Source organism: Kickxella alabastrina (genome assembly GCF_025024165.1).
Source record: "Kickxella alabastrina strain RSA 675 chromosome Unknown BX661scaffold_11, whole genome shotgun sequence".
Lineage (NCBI taxonomy): Eukaryota > Fungi > Kickxellomycota > Kickxellomycetes > Kickxellales > Kickxellaceae > Kickxella > Kickxella alabastrina.
The window spans coordinates 56,558-78,929 of NW_026251482.1; the positions used below are offsets into that span (position 1 = coordinate 56,558).

General features: G+C 48.2%; 7 protein-coding genes across 7 annotated transcripts; 5 read left to right on the plus strand and 2 right to left on the minus strand.

Moving 5' to 3' along the window:
* Positions 1–1,618: 1,618 nt before the first annotated feature.
* BX661DRAFT_131556 (dual specificity phosphatase) lies at positions 1,619–1,873 on the plus strand (the record flags this gene model as incomplete). Its single annotated transcript, XM_051532569.1, has 1 exon — positions 1,619–1,873. A coding segment is annotated over one exon (255 nt), but the record flags the coding sequence as incomplete, so codon positions are not given.
* Positions 1,874–2,235: 362 nt separating this feature from the next.
* BX661DRAFT_16547 (uncharacterized protein) lies at positions 2,236–4,496 on the plus strand. The gene has a single exon (XM_051533347.1). It carries the CDS (start codon positions 2,361–2,363, stop codon positions 4,377–4,379), a length of 2,019 nt encoding a protein of 672 aa, XP_051391584.1. The 5' UTR covers positions 2,236–2,360; the 3' UTR covers positions 4,380–4,496.
* On the plus strand, positions 4,497–6,951 carry BX661DRAFT_16548 (uncharacterized protein). The gene has a single exon (XM_051533348.1). The coding sequence runs from the start codon at positions 4,613–4,615 to the stop codon at positions 6,686–6,688; it is 2,076 nt and encodes a 691-aa protein (XP_051391585.1). The 5' UTR covers positions 4,497–4,612; the 3' UTR covers positions 6,689–6,951.
* Positions 6,909–9,334, plus strand: BX661DRAFT_198324 (uncharacterized protein; the record flags this gene model as incomplete). The annotated part of the gene is made up of 5 exons (XM_051538218.1): positions 6,909–6,959; positions 6,986–7,408; positions 7,477–7,686; positions 7,761–7,925; positions 8,000–9,334. The coding sequence occupies 5 exons, from the start codon at positions 6,909–6,911 to the stop codon at positions 9,332–9,334; spliced, it is 2,184 nt and encodes a 727-aa protein (XP_051391586.1).
* Positions 9,335–14,618: 5,284 nt separating this feature from the next.
* On the minus strand, positions 14,619–15,518 carry BX661DRAFT_182309 (uncharacterized protein; the record flags this gene model as incomplete). Its single annotated transcript, XM_051535944.1, has 1 exon — positions 14,619–15,518. Exon 1 carries the CDS (start codon positions 15,402–15,404, stop codon positions 14,619–14,621), a length of 786 nt encoding a protein of 261 aa, XP_051391587.1. The 5' UTR covers positions 15,405–15,518.
* Positions 15,519–17,245: 1,727 nt separating this feature from the next.
* Positions 17,246–19,001, plus strand: BX661DRAFT_182310 (uncharacterized protein; the record flags this gene model as incomplete). Its single annotated transcript, XM_051535945.1, has 1 exon — positions 17,246–19,001. A coding segment is annotated over exon 1 (1,669 nt), but the record flags the coding sequence as incomplete, so codon positions are not given.
* A 1,356-nt stretch (positions 19,002–20,357) lies between these two features.
* On the minus strand, positions 20,358–21,848 carry BX661DRAFT_182313 (kinase-like domain-containing protein). Its single transcript, XM_051535946.1, has one exon. The coding sequence runs from the start codon at positions 21,572–21,574 to the stop codon at positions 20,468–20,470; it is 1,107 nt and encodes a 368-aa protein (XP_051391589.1). The 5' UTR covers positions 21,575–21,848; the 3' UTR covers positions 20,358–20,467.
* Between the last annotated feature and the right edge of the window lie 524 nt (positions 21,849–22,372).

A 22,372-nucleotide genomic window follows, 5' to 3' on the forward strand; every position in this document is an offset into this window, starting at 1 on the left:
ACTACTGCTTTGGCGCCAGAAATAGGTGCTGGCCATCGGTGAACTGCGCAGGCCCCTCCCTGGGCTTGTGCGCGGTTTGCAGCTGCGCAGCGAATGGCAGCGATGCGGCTGAGAACGCATGCCTGCTGCCATTTGCCTCTTAAAATAGGTTTTGCGATGCTCTCGCACTGCAGACTGGTCGCCTGCCTACGAGCGGAATAGTTCAACCTGGCTATTTTTAGAATTCCAGATAGCGCCAAGCTCTCTCGCCGTCTCTTTTGCTAAAAATAAAAACCGATGCGTTGGATTTTTGTTTGTGCATTTTTGGGATGAATTAAATAAAACGGATGCCCCAAGTTTAAAGTTTTTCTTCTCTCCTTTTCAAGCTGAATCAACGTGGACGTGGAGTGCATCTCCTGCATGGGCTGGATTCACATTACATTCGGCCTTTCTTGCTAAGAAATCGGCTTATATTATATTACAATTATATTACACATCGAGCATGCGATTCAATTGACCAAGAGCAAATAAGAACAGAGCCAGAGGAGGGTGGGTAGCGATAATGCAGCAGCCCACTATGTGGTGTTGCATTCCCAGCTGGCTGAGAAGCAAACCCAGGGGGAGGAAGGAAGAGGAACACAAGAGTAGAACATGCTAAAAGGTAAAAAATAATGCGGGCTTCTTTGCTGGTTGGGTGGTTTATTTTTCAAAAATAAATCCTATTTATATCTTTTTTTGTCTATAAAGCAAAAGGTGATTGAGCGAAAGCGCGCGTGTTTTTCTGTGAGAGAAAAATGTAAAAAAATACCTTATTTTACATTTTCATCTATTTTTGTTTCTTCTTTCCACAAAAAAAGTATTTTTTCTTTCTTTTTCACATTTAATATTCTTCTGTCGTCTGTCGGGGGTTTTCTTCTATTTTCTATTTTCATTATCATTATCATTCTCTTTTTTCTTTTTTTGTTTTCTTGTACTATAATACTTTTTTGCACACTATATTTCGCCTTGTTTTTTCTCTCTCTCTCTCTCGCTCTCTCTACACATATCGCTTGTCTTTTTCGTCGTCTTCTTTTTTGGGATGCTGGGCTCTACAATTACAACAGCTGCTACGCCGAACAGACAGCAGCTACAGAGGTCTTCGACGGCGCCCAACATGAGCACAAGCAAGACATCCATACAGCCATTGGCATTGCCGCTACGGCAGCTGAGTAAGCGCAGAGTGGTTCCGGCCATGGGTCTTCTGGCACCCATGGCAGCAGCAACGGGGACCGGCAACAACAGCGCCAGCGCCAGAAGCACCAGCACCAGCAGCGTTGGGGGGCTGAACCTAAACATGAGCAACTTGCGGCCGCTCAGCACAAGCCTGGAGCGCATACCACAGACGCCGCTCCAGGTAACCATGGGCGGGTTATCGATGACCCGGCCGCTCAGCCTGCAGCCCAAGGCAGATGACATTGGCCTGGCACGGCGTGCGGCCAAAACCTACCGCAACGGGCCACAGCTCATCATGCCGTACCTGTACTTGGGCGGCGAAGACAACGCCATCCCCTCGACTTTGCAGGCCCTCGGGGTCACGCATATTCTGAATGTGGCTCGCGAAGTAGCGCAAGCACAGGACTGCAATATGGAATGCCGGCATTTTGCCTGGGACCATAACGAAGCAGTATTGGAGCGGTACTTTGACGAGTGTTTCGCGTTTATCGATGAGGCGAGAAACGCCCACCGCGGAGTCTTGGTACATTGCCAGCTGGGCGTATCGAGGTCGGCATCCTTGGTTATCGCCTATGTTATGCGCACAATGGCACTGGGGTTTCCGCAGGCCTACGAGTATGTCAGACTGAGGGCGCCCTGCATTAGCCCGAATCTATCGTTGATTGCGCAGTTGACAGAGTATGGCCGCAAGACGGAGAGGGTGCCCGAGCTGTGCACTAGCCCAGAGTCTTTGTCGTCAATGTCAGGGTCGGAAAATGCGAGTCCGATGGAGTGTGAGGGTGACGCACAACAGCTGCTGGATGCCAAGACTGTTTCTAGTGCTGGTGCTGGTGCTGGTGCTGGTGCCGCTAAGGGCGGCGGCAGCAGGCAGGAGATGGCTGATATTGTCGCTGGTCGGCACCCATTTTTCCTATCGTAAAAAAATGAAAGAAAAAATAGGCGGTTGAAAAGAAACCCAATTTTTTTTATAAACGCAGTATGAACATTTTCCCTAGTTGTATCCGATGTATTCTTTTTCTCATTTTCCTTGTTTCTTGTTTCTTGTTTTCAATTCGTCACTTTCTTAAAGTTTAATTTATTCGTTTCCAAATAAAAATTAATTAAAACTACTCTTTTTTTCATTCATTCATTCATTCATTTTTACTTTAATTTTTTCGTTTTTGAAAGAGATGGACCCGGCCGCTGCTCAGCTACTACGTGTGTCGTCCTGCACAACCGTGGCAGCCCTCAGCGCCTTACTGCATCACCAAGCCGACCTTCTCGGTAACCTCGACACAGTGAGTGTTTTTCTGAATGCCGCCGAATGTCTATCGAGCAAAGCCCTGCTCAAAGCACTATTACAACAACACAATACCTCTCAGCACCAGCAGCACAAGGTCACCCAGGAGCAATGGGCATTGGCGTGCATTACGCGCGCGCAGCATATCGATGAATACACCGGGCGGCTGGACTGGGCCGTGGAATGTCTTGAAGCCGCAGATGATCTTATGAGTCTGCTGCCGGAGGAGCTTCGGGTTCAGGTTGAGCAGATGCTGGGCCGGGCGCGTGTCTTGGAGCAGTCCGCTGCCGCCGGTGGGTTGTCGCTTAGGGAGGCGCGCGAAATGACCGACGCGGAGTTTATCCGCTGGACTATTGAAAGCAGAAATAGCATGTGTGTGCAGGCACTGGTCGAGAACAAGTATTGGCTCGGTGGTGGGCGGTGGAATGAGTGGTGGGAAACTCACGTGCACCTGGGTAGATACGCAGAGTGCTTGCGGATGGTGGTCGACCGGTGGCCCCAGAGCCTCGGCGACCCGGTAAGACTGGCCGCGCAGCTGATCTACGGAATCACTGCCAAGGACTCACCCACAGAAGCTCTGCAGTATCGGGATGAGAAGGGGGAGGGGGAGGAGGGGCAGTTTGGGGGCTCAGTGCGGCTGCCGGCTGAGATCCTGTCCGCTTGCGCACACCCCGGCTCACCAGCGTCGCTCGTCCAGACGCTCCTTGCGCTTTCCTCAGCGGACCTCCATGCGCTGCAAATGGCGGCCTCGGCACTGCGCACAGCCGAGCATCTCACGCAGCAGGTCAACCACCAGCTGACCACCCCCGACCTCATTTCGCTCCAGCTCAGCCCCTCGCAACAACCCATTGTGCTCAGCACCATAATCCAAGCAGCATTGGCTCAAGACAATCTGCAAATATCGCTCTGGCGCATGCTCCAGCGTCTCCGCTCCCTCGGCGTCTTCGACATCTCTGTGGATCGGATCAAGCAGCAGTACCTCCGCGAGCTCTTGTACCAGGGTGCCATGCACGAGGCACGAGATCTCTTGGACGCGCAGCCGCGGTTCGAAGGCCCCGAGTACGAGCGCGATGCATATGTCCAAGCCGCCCACGACTTGATCTGCCAGGCTCCACCGCTAAGCAGCACCGTTGGCAATGGCGATTCGGCGCAGTCTATGCTGCAGCGCGCCCGGGCGGTTCTCAATACGGAGCTGCCCATGCAGTACCGCGACTACCCTGATGTCCGGCGACTGCTCGGCTGGCTGACCGCCGCACAGCTGGTCGCGACGCTCCCCGCAGCAGCCTCGGATGGCAGCGGCCCGGGCGTGTGCGCATCGGAGCTCCAGGGCGACGCATACGCGGCCACTGCGCTGGTACTTCGGCAGTACCCGGCAGCGTACCGGCGGCCACGGATCCTGCGGCAAATCCACAATGCGCTGATAATGGAGCCCCAAAACACCAGCACCACCGGTGGTGATTCGCGCATTGTGTCCCTCGGCCAGGCTGTGCTGTGCGCGCAGATGGCCGATGCAGCCTTGAATGCTGCTGACACGGATGCTGCGTATGAGTTTGTGCGGTCATTGGCCGCGGCCCGTGCGGTTATGGTTGCGGCACGGCAGACGCACAGGGAAGAGAAGGAAGAGGCAGACGCAGATGGACTAGCCAGTCGGCTGGTCGCGCTGGTCTGCGACATCGCCGTAAAAGTGGGCCTGCGGATGCAGCAGCCGCAGCAGGTGCAGCAGAGGGAGGAGTGCCTAGCGCTGGCACTGGCTGTGTGCGACAGCGACAGGATCGCTGAGCTCTTAAGGCTGACCGCCCCCCACCCACACCGCTGCTTGAACCCTCAGCTGCACTGGACGCTGTCCGTCTGGCGCTGCTCGGCCCCATCAGCACCACGCCGGATTCCGCAGCAGACGGCACCACTGTGAACGAGGGGGAGGGGGAGGACCTCGAATGCATACGCACGTTTGACTCTGCCATCCTGCGCCGCTACCTGCACGTGCAAAAGCCCCACAACAAACGCCAACGGACGCTTCTTCTGCTGGAATGGCTGGACTTTGCCCTGACCACCGCCAAGGAGCCGCGCACAGCCGCAGACTCGGCCTTCTGCCAAGCACTCGAGAACGAAATCATCACCGCGCACGCACCGCAGGCACTCGGCATGCTGGAGTCCCGCGTCTGGCCGCAGATCGACCAGACGAACCGCGCGGCGAGCGCTGCCTTCTACGCGTTCTACGCACGCGCGCTCCGCCACATGCCTGCCGAGCAAACGGAGCAGGTCGACCAAGTGGCGGAGCAGGCGGAGCTCCGCGCACAGCTGGCTGCCCATGATCTGCGCAATATCGCGTGCCTGCGCGCAGCTGGGCTCGACGCCATTGTCGCCGCCGTGCTTTTCGGTGGCTGGGACGATGTTGCGCGGACGCCCGAGGCGCTGAGCGAAATAGCCGCCGACGAGAGCGCAATAGCGTCGCTCGCGCGTCTGCGCCAGATGCCGGCGCCAATCGACCCGGAAGCAGCCGACCGGGCGCCCTGCAGCTGGTCGCCCGAGTCGCTCTCCAGCGCCCTGTTTCTGCGCGCCCTGCGTCGGCTTCTGCTGGACCCAAGGCGCACCGGCGATTTCCTCAATCTATTGGCCCAGCCATCCACGCAGTTGACCGGCGCGGACGCACAAGTGCTCGGCGACATTCTGGCCTTTGCACTGCCAGACCCCATGGTGCTTCCGCTGGAGGCGCGGATGTCGGCGGTTGCGCGGGTAGTGGCGCCAGAAAGCCATGCTTACTTGTTCGTTGAGTTCCTCGCCGAACTGGCGCAGGTGCGCGACCCATTCGCGTTCGGCAGTATGCCGGCCACGGCGCTCGACGCGTTCGACCGGCTGCCGGCCGACGTTGGCTCGAAGAGCTCTGGAAACGACCTATGGGCGGCTCACCTGCGGCCGAGGCTCCTGCGGATGATCACGGATGAGGGCGACGATGAGAGTGACGAGGCAATGGCGTATTTCGTCTGCACAGCGTATGTGATGGCCGCCGGTCTTGTGCAGCGATGGGACGGCACAAGGGTAGATGGGCTTAGTGCCTTGTACAAGGACGCCCTGGGGTGTGCAGGGGCGGTGGAGCGTGCGCTGGCGTTGGCTGACTGCGGCTTCGGCCCGGATACGCCGCTGGGCCGCGCGTTGGCTGAGCTGCGCAGCGGAATCCAACCTGTCCTGCTCCACGCACTGCATATCCGCAGCCCAGCCCCCGGTTCGAAGGCCGACCAACTAGCGCTCCTCGCAGTGTACCGCCGGTTCTTCAACGGCTCCGCCTCCAGTGATGGCCTGGACCAGCTGGAGATGCGCCTGGTGGCCGAAAAGCTCTGGGCCAAACCAATCCCCGAAGTGTCCGCCAAAGTGTGGGCGGAGGATCTGCTGGCGGCCGCATCTGGCGAAGAGCAGATGGCGGCGCTAGCCCAAATGCTGCTTGTGGCGCCGCAGTGGCCGGAGCGTGACCGGCTGTGGGCGCGGCTGCTTTGTCGCGGAATTGCCCTGGGACGCATTGACTCGCTGGCGGCGGTTATTGTGCTGAATCCTGGTGTGTTTACGCGTGCGGTTGGCGAGCTCGTCTTCCCACCATTGCTTTGCAATGAAGGGAATGAGGGGGACGAGCAGGACGAGGTTGTGGCTGATCCGGCTCTGGCCACCCTTGGCTTGCTCTTCCCTGTCCCTGACTGGGCCGAACCCACGGCCGCGCCCGTACTCCACGTGCTTCCCGAGGCGGTGTTCTCGGATCGGCTGCTGCACTTGGCCATTATCCGTGGAAACCTCGTCCCAGCTTGTCTCGCCTCCGCCCAGCTGCTTGATTCTCTCCGCCACACGGTTTTTGGCTTTAAGGATGCGGGAAATGGCTCTGTCAGTGGTGGTGGCGGCTGTGAGACGGTGCTGAATGCGATGGGAGGCGTACCGGTTGTTGTGCGGAAGGTTGTCCGGGACTTGAGAAATGTTGGGTTGGATGAAGTGGCCATGGAGTGGTGTGCTGGCTTTTTGCGCGTGCCGCGTGGGTTTTGGTTCGTCGAGGAGCTGGATTTGTGGGTCCGCCAGATGGACGAGGTTATTGGCGGCGGCGGCAGCGGCGGCGGCGGCAGCAGCGGCCTGAAGGACAAGGCTATTGACGCTGTTGACACTGTTGACGCCGTGACACTGTTGACGCCGTTGACATTGTTGACGCAGGATGGGGCGATGAGGTTGACTTGGACTTTGACTTGACTTGGATGATCCTGATCGCCCAGGATCACCGCAGACGGGCCATCACCATAAAAAGGAGGCAGACCGTTGGCATGAAGAAAGCGAGGAGGAGCACGGTTGGGGCGACGATGACCTCGACCTCGACCTCGACGTTGACCTGAGCAAATGTAATCTCTCCTCACATTATTTTATTTTATTTGTCGAAAATTCAGCCTAATTCCTCTTTGCATTTACTACCAGAATGGACACGTACCTCAGCAAATTGCGCGACCTCGCGTCGTCCACGCTGCAGGTCAGCAAGCTCAGCCAGGCATACAGCACAGCACCACAACGCCGCAAAGCCAAGCGGGGCTCTGGACGCTCCAAGCAGCCACGCGCAAGCAGACCAACCAGCCGGCGACGCTCTGGATATTCTCCAAGGACTTTTTCACACAACCAATCAACCGCCACACGCTCAGCGCCCAAGCACACACAGGTATCCTAGCCAGGCTGCGGCAGGAAGTATCGCAGCTCGCGCGGCTGCGACACCCAGGCATTGTTCAGGTGATGGAGCCGCTAGAGGAGACGCGGTCGCACCTGATGTTTGTCACCGAGCGCGTATCCACACTGCACGCGCTTTTGCTGCAGGACAACCTGGATGACGTTGAGCTGCCGCGCGGCCTGCTGCAGGTGTGCCGCGCGCTGGGCTTTCTGCATGAGGCCGGCCTGGTGCACGGCAACCTGACGCCCGAATGCGTCCTGGTCGGCTCGCAGGGCGACTGGAAGCTGGCCGGGCTCGGCTTGCCCACCGCGCGGCCACAGCCGCCCAGCAGCAGCAGCAGCACCAGAACCAGCACCAGAGCCAGGACCAGAGCCAGGACCAGCGGCTCGTCTGGCACCAGCACTGGCCGGAGCACACCCAGCGGGAATTGGAGTTCACCGCCCCCGAATACATCCTGGCCCCTGACACCCACCCAATAACGCCCTCCGCAGACCTCTTCTCGCTCGGCTGCCTCATCTACGCACTGCACGCGCAGGGCGTCTCTCCCCTCCGCCCCACTGCCACCGCGCTTTCGCCCGAATCATACCCACGATGCTCGCGAAACTGACCCAGCGGCTGCCCGCCCTCCTTCCGCCCGCCCTCCAGCCAGCCACCCAGTCGCTGCTGTCGCCCACCCCGGCCACCCGCATCTGCCTCGAGGAATTCCGGCACACCGCGTACTTCACCTCAACGGCTGTCGCCACGCTGCAGTACTTGGACGCCTTGGCGACGCAGCCAGTCGACCAGAAACTCACCTTTTTGCGCGCCTTTCCTAGGGCTTTGCCGGGGTTTTCGCCGAGGACTAGGCGCAGAATCCTGCCGCTGTTGCTCGCCCATCTGAACGACCACCCGCTGCTGCCATACACGCTGCCTGCGGTGTTGCCACGGCCCAGGGCCTTGTTTTCCCAGAAAACCAGAAGCCGCAGGATGCTGACTCGGAAGAAATGGCCGCCGCCCTGGACAAAGCCCTGGAGCCACTGTATGTGCTGCCAGGGATTCCGCCCGAAGCCCAAGCAGTGCTGGTGGAGAATCTACCGCTGATCATCCAGCTCACCCAAACCTCCTCCAAGCAGCACAAAAACCAGAAGCAGCAAGGTGGTTCTGAAATGCACCCACTTTTGCGCGCCTCACTCGCCAACCAAGCCGACCCCGTACGCACCGCGCTTCTCCGCACCATCCCCCAACTCGCCCCCTCTTTGCCGCCCGCCCACCTACTCGCCCTTCTCCCTCCACTGCAGCTGACGTATACTCGCGCTACCATGCTTGCGCAAAAAACCCAGGCCCTACAATGCATCCACCTGCTCCTCCCGCATCTCCCCCGCGCCCTGATCAAGGAAAGGGTGCTCCCAATGCTGCTCAAGACCAAGACCAGGGAGCCAGATGTAGTCATGGCCCTGGTTGAAATGTACCGCACATTGGGATTAAACACGGAGTATTTGGACACGAGGGCGGTGGCTAGATCGGTGTTGGGTGAGGTGTGGGCGTTGGCTGTGGAGACGGAAATGGATGAAGGCCAGGTAAAGGTGCTGTGTGAGGTGGCCGGATTGTTGGAGGAGAGAATCCGAAAGGAGGTTCGGGCGGGTAGTGCTGGAAGGAGTGGAGTGAAAGGGGGTGGTGGATTGGCGAACCCGTTGCAGAGAATGTCGGTTGATTGGGACCATAATGAGGAGGAGGACGATGAAATTAAATGGCCGATGGGGTTTGCTGCAACATCTGCTGTTGGCTCACCGCAATCATCGGCACAACCGTTGCCGCAGCCTTTGAAGTTGCAGCCTTTGCAGTCGCAGCCTTTGAAGCCGATGGTCTTGCAGTCAACACGCCACACAATGGTGTCTGTGCACAAACCCAGCGGGAAACTCGGTGCGATGAAAATATCACCTCAAACGGCATCATCAACAACGACAAATTTACTCAAACTCCCGCCACCACCACCACCTTCATCATTGTCCTCCAATAATAAGCCTCTGGTGAACTCGGTCAGTCCTGCACCATCTACTTTGATGGCTCCACTATCAGCACTGTCGTTTGGCCAGACATACCAGAGCCAGAACCAGAGCCAGAACCAAAAGCAACTGCTTCAGCAGCAACAGAAACATGCTGGCGGCAAATCATCCGATCTCGGTGATTTGATCCCTTCGCTTAAGTAAATAAACTATCTATATTTAAAAACACTATAAAACACTATACTAAAAAAATAAATGTATGCTCAAGACCACCCAAAAAACTCGCCAATTCCCCACGGCCTCATCTCCACATACAAAGCCATAGCTTCCTTCAAATCCATAAAATGCAAGTAGAATTCATTCCCGCTTTTCACCTCCGTATCTCTCTGCACACCCACCATATAAATCTTAATTTCCTCCAATGCCCTCAAGTCCATTCCTCGACGAGAATTTTGGAAAGAAATAATACGCACGGTCGAGTTGTGCTTCTGTGAATTTCACTAGGAGGGATTGGAGCTTGGGGAATTCCTTGGAGGACCCTGGGAAACTTGTGCGTAGTGCACGGTGGTCGATGCAGCTGAGCGCTTGGATGGGTGAAAATAAAAGTGCGAAAATAATCGGTTTCATTTACTAAAAAAAGTGTTCTTTAAACCCTGTTTTAGAGCATATAAGAATGAAAAATAAAGAGAAACGTTTCAAAATTTGTAATTAAGTATTACTTTTTATATTTATCATTGAAAATGTTATATATGTATAGTTTACATTTTTTTATTTTAAAAACTATTTTCAAGGCGGATTGGATATATTACAGGTGCATTGAAACAAATTGGTTATATATATTTAACTAAGTTATTTCAACTAATAATGGCGTTATTTATCACGCAATGTGTAAATAAAATTGTTGTGATTTGAGGGGAGCACTAGTTTTTTTACTGTTAAAGCTATGTTTGGTTTTTGTTATAGTTTTTATTATCAAGGGAATCAAAAGTAGAACTAGGGCCAGCCTCGTCTTATATATGTGCCTCATCACCTTTGTTGTGCACATTGCCAGTTGTGCACTCCGTTGGCGAGAACTGGTTCTTCTGCAAGCAGACCGGTATCTTGGGATGTAAATTTTGTGGTTTTTGTATGTGTGCACTCATGCGTGTGCATTGCAGAATGGGGAGTATGTCTGGGTATCATTATGATGCCTCCCTAATTTACACCTACATAATCCAATTAGTACTCTATCAATTGGCATGCAGATGGAAACCTGTTTTACGATTCTCAACCTCGACATCCACTTCCATATCCTCGGGCTGTGCAACAAAATTTACTGTAACCTCTTATTTTGTAACTTTATTGCCACAGAAGAATGAAAACCTTTAAAAAAAGAAAACCTGTTTGTGAATAAGAAAACATAAAAAGCTAGGTCATGATCAGGAATTTAATTAATTATTTAAATCTGTATCAAGGCAACAATATCATAGTCGTAGCATCGAAAATTCTAATTAATTCTTTTTTCTGTTTGGAAACAATGGAATTTGCTTTATACAAGACATCATTAAAATAAAAATTTAGTGGGTTGTTGCGCAGACTGAAGATATGGAAGTGGATGTTGAGGTCAAGAATCGCGAAACAGGTTTCCACCTGGGTGCTGATCGATAGGACGCTAATTGGATAACGCAGGCTTAAATTAGGGAGGCATTACACTGATGCCCAAACATGCTTCCCATTCTGCAATGCACACGCACGAAAACCACAACATTGACTTGCCAAAATACCGGTCTGCTCACAGAAGATCCAGTTCTCACCAACGGAGCGCACAATTGATAATGTGCACAACAAAGGCGATAGGGCACATATAAGATGAGGCTGGCCCCTAGTAGTACTTTAGAAACATCAGTAATAAAACCTTTTATAAAATCACCCCTAACCTTTAACACTAGACAACTAGTGCTCCTCACACCCCCCTCTTACTATAACAACATCATTAAAATAAAAAATTTAGTGGGTATTCTAAAAATAATATAAAGGAAAACGTGACAGACATTGTAAAAATGCAAATAAAAAAGTAAAAAAAGCTTTGCGGAAAGGGATGCAATCTACACCAAAATAATGGTTTGGTTTGAAAACAAAGTTTAAATTGGTATATAAAATGCATCCTCCCACCCCCACATTTTAATCCTTGTTTTTTTTAATTATTTTCATTCCAACCTAAAATAATTTAATACACACTTTATGTCGTGCTCTATAAAAATGTGGGTCTAAATCGATATATTCAAGTCTTAAAAATTACTTACTTAACTGAAAAAGGGGGCAGCGCTGTAAACATCATGGTGTTCCTTGATGTCAGCCAGCAATAACAGAAATGTGTATAGTGGCCATGAGGGCGATCTTGATTCTTGAAAAGGGAAGATAGTGGCTTGAAATGTGTGTTGGGCACCACACACCACATTGCTTATTCTTTTAGTCATATGGTGATACATATATCATAGTTGCTCTCTCTTACATTTCCAGTGAATAGCACTCATAGTATACATCTTATTAAATACATAGTATTGTATTATTTATTTTTTGTTCATAGAACGGTTCACATTTCAACGGTCTGCCAGGGTATTAGTAAAATTAAACCCGAGCACCCGATCTGCCAACTAAAGCATCAATCGTGGCCAAGATAGTTAGTGTGCATATCTGCCGTCCTCATTGCTGTCGTCCGCGGCCACTTTGGCTTGCTGTCATCTTTTTCTTGTCACAGATTTGGTAGCTAGGATGTTTGTTGAGATTAAAGTTCTCATCAACAATCGGTGTTCCTCAGGAGTCAAAGATCTCTTCATTTCCTGTTCGATCTGTAGGCTGCACCACCTCTTGTACCAGTTGTTCTGTTTATATATGATTTCATTTACAAACACCGTTGCTTGTTTTGCATACTGCCCTTGGAGTTTCTTGACCAGCATTGTGTACTTGTTCTCTGTTAACTCCTTCCAGCCGCGTCTCATATCCAGGTCCAGCTTCTTATCCTGGTAGTGGGCATTCACACATTTTTTGAGTTCTTTCAATATGTAAACCCTCAGTCCTGGATACAACTGGAGTCTGTTGACCATCTCAGCTGCGAGATCTGCGGCTGGGTTCCAAAGATCCCAGTAAAAGTCATCCTGTGTCAGAATTTCGCGCTCTCATCATGGACACATGAACATGCGGCCCTGTATCTCAATGGCCCGAATAGGCCCATCTCTGGTTTAGGGTATGCGTTGGGGTACCATTTCCGCTGTTTTTCTCTACAGGCAGTAAGTGGAGGAGCATCTTTAATGCAAAGGAACAACGGATGGAGTCACTTGTATTGGTGATGCGCCAGCCATTCTTATAATGTCGACTGTCTTTCCTATCCACTGCCACATTTACCGCCTGGAGAATGGTGGTGACTGTCGTGGACTAGGTCATTGGCAGCTGTTTGAGGGCCAGAGGCAGTGGTGGTACCATTGCCGTTGTCACTGCAGGTTCTGTGTCTGGCGTCGGTGCCACTTCTTGTGCCACTTCTGGTGGCTCTGCCAGTGTTTTTGCCAATTAAATGAGAAAACGTTTGAAACCCAAAAAAAAGAGAAAACCGTGACCACTATTGTATATAGCCTGAATATGCACAGACAACTACAAAATACAACAAACAGCTAGAAAGGCAACTGTCGAAGCGTTTATTCAAAGAATTTGGTAAGAAACGTATTAAAAGAAAATATTTCGAGTGGGATTCGGCCTACAGCCTGTGTATTATTACCAGCTTGAGTTTAATATTGTTTATTTATTGGCTATATGGAGAAGCTACATGCTGAATCAAAAAAAACAATAAAATAGCTGTTAGAATAGGCACAGCTCGGAAAACGACTATCTTACTACTTTAATAGGGATCGCTGGAAGAAAAATTCCGGGTCAGACTTTTTAATCTCATTCTTTTGTAACGTCTGTCTGAAAATACTGACCGCCTCCTTTAGATATTCGAACGGGAGATAATAGGCCCCGCCCTGCTTAAATTCGGGTGTGTTATTTTTCTGCTAATATATTCCTCTATACGTTCAACTCTTTTCAAAGCTACATCTCGCGATAAGTAGTCCCAAAAAGGGCCCAATCTCACATCATACGCAAATACAAAAAGAAGAGGAACTATATCTTTAAACTGCTTGTTGCTGGATGCATAAGGGGGGCTGAAATAATTGAATTCATTTATTTCTCTTTCTGTTAAAATGGACATCGCAGCAGTGACAGCAGTCACGGCAAAAACAATGATGGAAAATAGCTTTATAGCAAAAAATAGATGTTTGTGGATGGGTTGTGTTGGCTGTGTTGGAAATTAAAAATAGAAATGTATAGATGGAGAAGAGTGTCTGCGCTTGTCAAATTAGAATACATTGCCTTTTATATAAAAATATGTAATAGCAAAATAAAATTATAATATTGGGTCAATAAAGTAAACGCACTGATAAACGTGTTATTTGCACGCGAATAACACATTGATTGTAATTGCAATTACGTGTTTTTTTAAAATGTTAATTGCAATGTGACCAATCATTGAATAAGTAATAACAATAATAAAAATGTATTGTTATTTTTCAGCTGCAATCACAATTAATTTTACTAATACCCATTTTGATGGCAATGCATTTTTCATGCCTGGCATAATAGGTGTTTAAGGTTTACTGCGGAAAACTCGCACAATCAATTTTTTTACGACACAAAAAATGAAAATGACGGCATACGGCGCACGGCGCACGGCGCGCAAAACAAATGCATATATTTGGGTAGCGTGAAAGCAATGGCCAACGAAAATTAAATAAATAGTGGGCATTTTTGATAATAATATTTCAATTCAAAAATTGTAAAAAAAACAAGTAGATAGAAATACATGTCCATATATTTTATGTCGTTCATTTAATCAACAAAATACTTGTAGATTATACTGGAATACATTAACATTATGCTGTCCAGATGTGGGTACTTGGCACCATATGGTTCCTTTAACATCTTGGCCCGCTACTCCAACCCAAACGGCATTTTCAGAGCGGACAGTGAGGGTATATGCAGTATAAGGCCCAAAACCGCACCCTGAAGCGACCCGCAACTATGATACCCCTCGCCACACTCAAGCTGCAATAATACTACTGAAGTGGATAGCGGGGCTACAGTCGGCACATATGGTTGAAGGTCCTCGTGCAGATCGGGCAGACCAAGATCGTACGCTGTTTTTTCCCTTGAGAGACATGACCGCCAAAACCTTAAACGACGACAGCTGAGGGAGAAGCGTGACAATTGTTTCAATGTCAGTTGGCGTGAAAAACGCCAGGCAATTGAGATTGACCCAGTTAATCCTGCTGATAATTTTATTATAAAAATATTAATTCTTCAACATAAATATAGTGCAAGGATTGACGTATTGTTAAAATAACAAAATTGAATTAGATAAACTATTAACAATTGCAAAATATATATTCATTTTATGCAATATCAAACTAGCACAAAGCGATTAATGGTTTTTGATATATCCCAAATTAATATCCTTGTTCTTGTGAGTATACCGCTTATGCCAGATAAAATTATCATCCTCTTGAATATAATACACGTTTTGCTCACCACACCCAGAATTGACCATGCCGCCGAATACAAAGTCCTCGTTTCTCGGACCATGGTACTTGAATTCTGTATCCAAGCACTTGACGAGATTTCGGTTGAACATGTAGAATTTCCCATTCCCGTATAACACGCGATTTAGTGTATCTGGATTACCCTTGTCGCCCAATCTGGTGTGATGGCTAATGTATACAGGGTGGTCGGATCCTGTGTTGTTTCTCATCAAATCGAGTACGTACCCCTTGTCGACAAACGAATCATCGTCAAGCTTGATAAAAAACTCTATACTATCATACGACTTGATGGCCCTTGAAAAACAAAGCGTCTTTTCATCCAGCGTGCGGTATGTTGAGGTCTTGTTGCACACTATTTTGCACCCTGGCTCCTCCCAGTCGCACACTGGGTACAGGTGGTCACCGAACCAAGTGTTGTGGTAGAATTGCAAGTCCGTGTTGTTGTTAATTGGCAATATGATTGCCAGGCGGTCAAGCAGCATTTGGTCTTCGATTGGCTGGCGGTGTGGGTGGTGTGGGCTATGATGAGGTTTCTCTGAGGGTGACCATCCTTCGAGTGCGCCCCAGTAATTGTGGTGGTCCGATGTGACAATTAAACTGGTTGCAATAATTCCCAGAGCTATGAGCAGCACCAGGATACGCGGACGATTGAACAGGATCGGTGACATTGATTAGAATGGTATTCTTATTCTTTAGGAAATATGGAAATACAATTTGGTCAAAATTAATGAAATGAACGCAGAAAAGGTATGTTGTTTACAAAAATTTAAGAATAAAATATGGATAGGAAATATAAATGAATTTATTTGAACCTGAGAGATTCAGTCTCTCCAGAAGTTCAATGTTCAGAATGTATTTGGAAAATAAAAAGTGCGTGAGGTAATACTGATAGATTAGCATGATTTCACTCCAACCTGTAAAAAACGCTGACGATTTCATTTTTGGGGAGAGGCAAAAATGGAAGTCTTGAGAAACAATTAGTAAGTTCCAATAATAGAAGCAAGCATACAGCCGGACAGTATGTGTGTGCTTATTGGTCGTGCCCGCTGCTGATTCTATTTTTATTTTTATTGATTGGACAGGTGCCGTGTTCTTTTTTGCTAACTCATTTTTTTGCTGGTATGAGAGGCTTGGATTCGATTAAAAAATTATAGAAAGGTTTTTCCTTTTGGAAAGTATAGTGCTGTTGAGCTTGCCACTTTTCTCTAAAATTACATCGGAAAAAAAACAAACAAAACACCAAATATTCTCAGTTAACCCCACTTAATTTCAGTAAATGAACCTGCTGCTACTGTGTTAAAACAAAGTGCAAAAAATTCAGTGTTTTTCTTTCTGGTAGTATATTTTTTTAAAAAATTATAATTTGATAGGGTGTTTTGGATCCAAAAGAGAATAAAATTCCCTGTGGAATCGTGATTTTTATAACTGGAGCAGGAAAAATACCGGCTTTTATCGCATGTTTATCTTTAAGGTGTTTTTTCATTGATAGATAAGCTCTGTAAAGCGCGAAAAGGCCAAATATTTACTTTGGAATACTAATCGATTGTTTTATTACAACTGAAATAGGGTTGAAAATTGAAAGCAAAATGGCGTGAACAAAAATATTATTTGCTAAATAACTATTGACTGCTACAAACAATAGGTGAATGCTAGATTAAATAAACTGCAATGAAAATACCACTTTTCACAATTACCACACAGATTACTACGTGCTGATATTGCTGCTGAAGGATTAAATTACAGTATATTAACAAAAATATAATTTATTTAAGCAAAAATCAATGTGACATATGCACAGGTAAAGGTAAAAGCAAATAGATTTCTACATAAAGCAGAGCCGGCACTTGTTTTAATTTAGATAGAGCTAAGGAAAAGCACTTAATTTCCATTTAACACAGCCCACGTCCCGTACATAATTTTATGATACACGTATATTTAAATTTTACTTAAAAAAATAACAGACTTGGCTGTTAGTCTAAACAATGATATTTATACCAACCGGTACTTAAAGCGACTATATTTAATTATTCTATTGATTTTAAATAAACAAATTTATTGGTCCTAACACTAACTTAATTCAAATCATGTGGTAAAAAATTAATTTGTGTTTTACTATGCAAGTATCATAACAGCATACTTGTTTTGCGCATAGCGATATTATTTTTTGGTAGCCAGCGGAAAATCATTAATTTTTATTGTCTGTGCCAGCACCTTTAGTTTACTAAATCCATTAACTAATTATTATGTTGGAGTCTGTTCAAAATGAAATGCTCAAATTGTAACGTTAAAAATTTTAAGCCGAGAAAAAATAACTGTTTGCCGACAATCTCAACAATTGCGACAACAAAACAATATTTTGGATTGCCGTTAAAAAAGGAGAAGTGGAAAATTGATTCCCACATGATTACATTTTTGTTTGTCCTCACACGGGCTCGAATTTTATTTCCGCAGCCAGAGCTTGGAAGAAAATTGTCTGCTTCAATTATATATAAATTACCCGCTGTCTTTTGTCCATTTTCTCTTTATCCTTTTCACTTTAGTTATCTGCTTATTATTTCCATCTCATTTTCTGCTTACATCCAAGCCATTTTAGAGCATGTTTGGTGCTGAGGGCAATTCCTCTTCTTTAAAGGGCCTCACTTTTGACCAGATCATTCGCAAGGTCTACCCGCCCGGTCCAATCTACAATACGCATTCTGAGAAGCTCAACACCAAGTCCGAGCAGCGCATCCGCCACACCAGCGGTGCCCTCCGCTCCAAGCCTGGCTGGATCACCAAGATGACTGACGCAACCATCCGCAGCCGCTGGGCTGCTGAGGCGTATGCCCAGGGACTCACCGAAAAGGAAGTCGACTACGTTTTTGCCGAACTGGCATACTACGCCTCCCTCCACGTGCCCGACTCTGGAATATTCCTGAGCGCTGTTGAGCAAGTGTGGATTTCGGACACCTTGATTGACGATGAGACAGAGCAGGGGCTCAGAAAGTGGGTTGCAGTTCTGGAGAGCGGGCCCGAGGACTGGCATCCCGGGAGTGAGGGCGTGGTGCGCAACCTCATTCATCCGTCGCTATTTCCGCTGATATACGGGCGATCAAGCTTTGTGGATAAGAAGATTGAGTCGCCTGTGGCAGCGCTGCATGTAAAATCATTTGGCAGATATCCAAAGGATATCAAGGAATGGGAAGTGGAGGTCAATCGCACGTATAAGGAAAATGCGTCGGATGTAGATAGCGGTGAAGACACTTTTTATCTGCCTCCTCTTTCAATATTTGCTTCGTCGAAAAGGTTTTGCTGGCTGCCGTCCGAGTTCCAGGTCCACCAGGACGGCCATGTCACCGTGGAATCCTACATCAACAACCTGCATCCGCTAAAGTACGCTGAGTTCTACCCTGTTATTGGCAACATTTTCTCAAAGTTTGTTCCTGTTCTCGAACAAGTTGTTACCGACTTGGCACACCGCCGCGAGCAGCGCGTTGTTCCGGCTCCATACGCCTGGTTTGATGATTCCGATGAGCCCAAGGACTACGATGCAGAGGATTATGATGAGAAATACGATTTGTGGCAGGAGACCAGGCCTTTTATTGAGCCGCAGCCCGAGCCATTCCAGTGGCCTGATCGTCCTGCTGTGCCTTATAGTCTGAAAGGCAGGCGGCTTCAGGCTATCGTCAAGATGTCCAACATCATTCTGACTCCTGAGAACCCCGTCTACGAGGGCGGCGCGTGGCATGTCGAGGCACTGGCTAACGAGCGCATTATCGCTACGGGTCTGTACTACTACGACGTGGACAACATTACCGAGAGCAATTTGGCGTTCCGCGAAATGGTTGACGAGGAGCTTGATTATGAACAAGGCGACGAGCGAGGACTTAACCTGGCCTATGGCATATATGAAAACGTTGATGATACCAACGATATCCATGTCTCCTTGATTCAGGAAATCGGTTGCGTGGAGGCAAAGAGGGGCAGATGCGTGGTGTTTCCCAACATGTACCAGCATCGCGTCGAGGGATTCCAGCTCAAGGATCCCAAGAGAAGTGGGTGTCGCAAGATATTTGCTTTTTTCTTTATTGATCCGACCACAAGAATTCCTTCAACCGAGATTGTCCCGCCGCAGCAGCAAGAGTGGTGGAAAGAGGAGGTCATGAGCATTGGCCCTTTGCACGGGTTGCCCTTGCTGGTTAAGGACGAAATACTGAAAAATGTGGATTTTCCCATCTCATTGGATGAGGCAAAGAAACAGAGACTCGAGTTGATGGAGGAGAGAACATCACATAATGAATTGGCCGGAGAAATGTTTATGCCCAAGTTTAACTATTGCGAGCACTAGAATATACATTTGAATTTATTTTGAATATAGAGTACAACTTTGTAAATTATATTATATTGTATTGCATTTGGATAAAATAATCAAATATTATTTGTGGTAAGATGGATTCTATATATCTCGCATATAATTTAACTCTAGAACTGACTATTCAGCAATAATACACACGTGCCAAATGTGGATACTTGACACAACTTTCAACCATATCCAAAATACCCAAAGCATGCTTTGCCTGTGTTTCCAATTTAACCAGCAATGGTACACGCAGTATAAGACCCGAAATAGCTTTCTTTGGTGGTATATAGATGTCGGCATGTTTGTATAATGGGCTCATAAAAAGCAAAACAAATTGATCTCAGGGAAGTGGACAGGGGTGCCTTTCTCGGCACATCGGGTTTAAAGTGCTCGTCCAGATCAAGCATGTTGAAGTCGTATGAGTCCTTGTTTTCTGTAATCTGACGCACTGGTAAATATGTAAAAGCGGGTAGGCGATGAAGGAACACTAATGTGGTGCCAATGTCAATTGTATTTGTAAATTTTAAAAAGTAGGGTTGACCCAGTTGCTTATGTTTGCGTCAAGCTTTAGCTTGATAAAATCGAGGTCCGGCTCTGCTCGGCGGTCAATGCGTGTGCAACCAAACAACTTGTTGGCCAGCTTGTAGAACCTCGGCATGCCCTCTGGCTTCAAGACTTTTTCTTTACCATAATTGTAGTTGATGTTGACAATGCAATTGCCAGATCCCTCGAAATTATGCCAGCAAAACGACTGAAACACCTCAAAAGTCGTTCTGAGCTCAAACTTTGGCATATGTGCGGGGGGAAACAGCCGTGCCAAAACCCAGTGTGTCCGGAAGGTGCTTAGGGATGAAAAAGTTTATCTGGTAATTGTGATTGCGCTTATTGCCAATGTTTCTAGGGCCGTGTCCTGAATCTTTAAATCCAGCAAACTCAATGCGCAGCTTTTTCAGTCGTAAAATACCAATGCTACTAGTGGTGCGACCACTTCTAAAACAGGTCCACGAAAAGTCGGGAGGTAGACCACGCGGTTCAAGAGTATCGAGCGCCCCCCAAATATCCCCTTTACAGGCTTTTAACAATAGCGTTGTCGGCGATTTTTGAGCTAAGCTGCTCGCAATTCTCGTTGACGTAGGAATAAAATATAGCTTGACGATTGCAAGCACTGTATAATTTTCACACGAGTTCGTGCGTGCGTTCTTTCGGATCTATTCGTAGTTGAGCAACTGCAAATAAGACGCGACAGTGCCTTTTCAAAGGCCTGTTCTGCACAATATTACTGCTAATTTAATGGAAATGTTTTAATTGTATCCGACTCGAGGAGAATTGAAACGAGACATGTAAAAGAAAATGATGGCAAACAAAAAATAAGCGAAAAAAACAAATTATTTTCTAAAACTCACTCGTCTCGAGGGACTGGGCCCACTGCTCAATGTTGACCTGGGCCATCGAGCATTCGTGCGTGTAAGGGTGAGCAAGCAGGTCTTTGAGGGTCGGGCGGAGAGCCGGGTCCTTGATCAAGCACTTGGAGACTAGATCGCACAGGCCCGGGGGGAAGTCGTCCTGCGACAGCGCGGGCAAAGTCTCAGTGGTAATGTAGCTAAGCATCTCAAAAATTGACATGGACTCGCCCTCGCCCTTGAGTGGATACCTGCCCAGGGCGAGCTCCATAAGAGTCAGGCCAAGGGACCAGATGTCTGACTTGACAGTGTAGCTGCCGCCATTCATCCGCTCGGGCGACATGTAAGAGGCTGTGCCGACAAACGTGTTGGCGATCGAACTGACCATCTCTTTGGAAATTCCAAAGTCGCAGAGCTTGATGAATCCCAAAGAGTTGAAAAGGATGTTCGACGGCTTGATGTCCCGGTGCATGACGCGGAGGTCCTCGTACAGGTACTTGAGGCCCTGCAGGACCGAGAATGTCACCCGGCCAATAACAGGGACGGGGATCGGTCCATTCTTGCGGTAAATCCAGTCAAATGATTTCAGATCCATGTACTCCAGGCACACCTGCACTCCGTTGTCCTTTGGGTATGCGCCGTAGAAGGCAACGATGTACGGCGAGTTGCACTCGTGAAGAATCTGCAGTTCCTTGAGGATCTGTTGGCGGATATTAAAGTCGGCCCTGATGAATTTCAGTGCCATGGGGGTCTGCGTCGGCCTGTGCGTCGCCTTGACCACTGTGCCGCCGGAGCCCTCGCCCATGGGCTTGCCGATAAGCAGGTCCTCCTCGCGCAGATCCAGCCGCAGCTCCACGCCGAGCTCCAAGGGGCAGACTGACTCGTGGACGGTTCCGTTGGCCAGATTGAATCCCAGAGGTGCACTGATGTTTCCCATGAGCGGCGGCGGCCGGCTACCTCCTCCCGATGCCAATACTGCGGCCTCTGCAGTTGCCGCTCCTGCTGGCAGCGCGCCCACTCCAGGCACGGGATCCTCGGAAACTGCCAAGCTGAGGCTTTTGAAATTGCGCTTCTTCCGGACGGGCTTTGTGAATGCCATTGTTAGCTGGTTAGGACGAGGCTAGTTTGCGTGGGAAAAGTGGTGAATTCTCCCTCCTTTGTATATTTTTTATTTATTGTTCTTGTTGTGAAATTGCAGCGCTGAATGATGCAAGATGACAAGAAAATACAGCAAATGAGCAAAATAAAAAAGTTTTTGGAAATATATATATTTGAAGACAGGGGAATGATGTGAAAAACAAACAAACAAATAAAAAGACGGAGAGGGTCGCTCCGACCTGTCTTTAAATTACTTTTAAAAAAGTTTCTTTGTGTATGTTTCTATTTCGTCTTGTGCACTTTTATTTCCATTTGCTCGCCAGGCCCCTGGAATGGAACACGTAGGTGCGAAAAGTAGGTGGATGGGGTAGGGGGGAATTACACTGCTAATTTTTTGAAAGTTGCGGGGGAGGGTGCGAAACAATAAAAAAAAAGAGCGGAAAAGAGTCAGTCAGTCAGTCAATGAGTGCCCTGCTTTTTTATTTGTTTATTTTTTCACGCGTTGTTTTCATTTTACGCGTATATTCAGTTTTAAGCTTTTCGGCCAGAGCTTGCTACATTGTTTACTTTATTTTGTGCCTCATCCTTTTACACTTCTTGTGCCACAAAATATGTGTACTTTTTGGCGGCACGTATTCTTTAAAAAAAAAGGTTTTGGATAAAAAAAATCCAGGTTCTAATTGCAACAACAGTCCTCAGACCAAATTGTGTTTAAAAAATGAGCGCTCCTCAAAAACATATTTGGAAATGAGGCCATTGCAGCCAATAGACAAAGGACGAAGGATCGTCGAAGTACTTT

What these genes read in the sequence shown, in the direction of transcription:
- BX661DRAFT_16548 (XM_051533348.1), top strand. Translation starts at nt 4,613, where the DNA reads ATGCTGGAGTCCCGCGTCTGGCCGCAGATCGACCAGACGAACCGCGCG.
- BX661DRAFT_16547 (XM_051533347.1), top strand. Translation starts at nt 2,361, where the DNA reads ATGGACCCGGCCGCTGCTCAGCTACTACGTGTGTCGTCCTGCACAACC.
- BX661DRAFT_182313 (XM_051535946.1), bottom strand. Translation starts at nt 21,574, where the DNA reads ATGGCATTCACAAAGCCCGTCCGGAAGAAGCGCAATTTCAAAAGCCTC.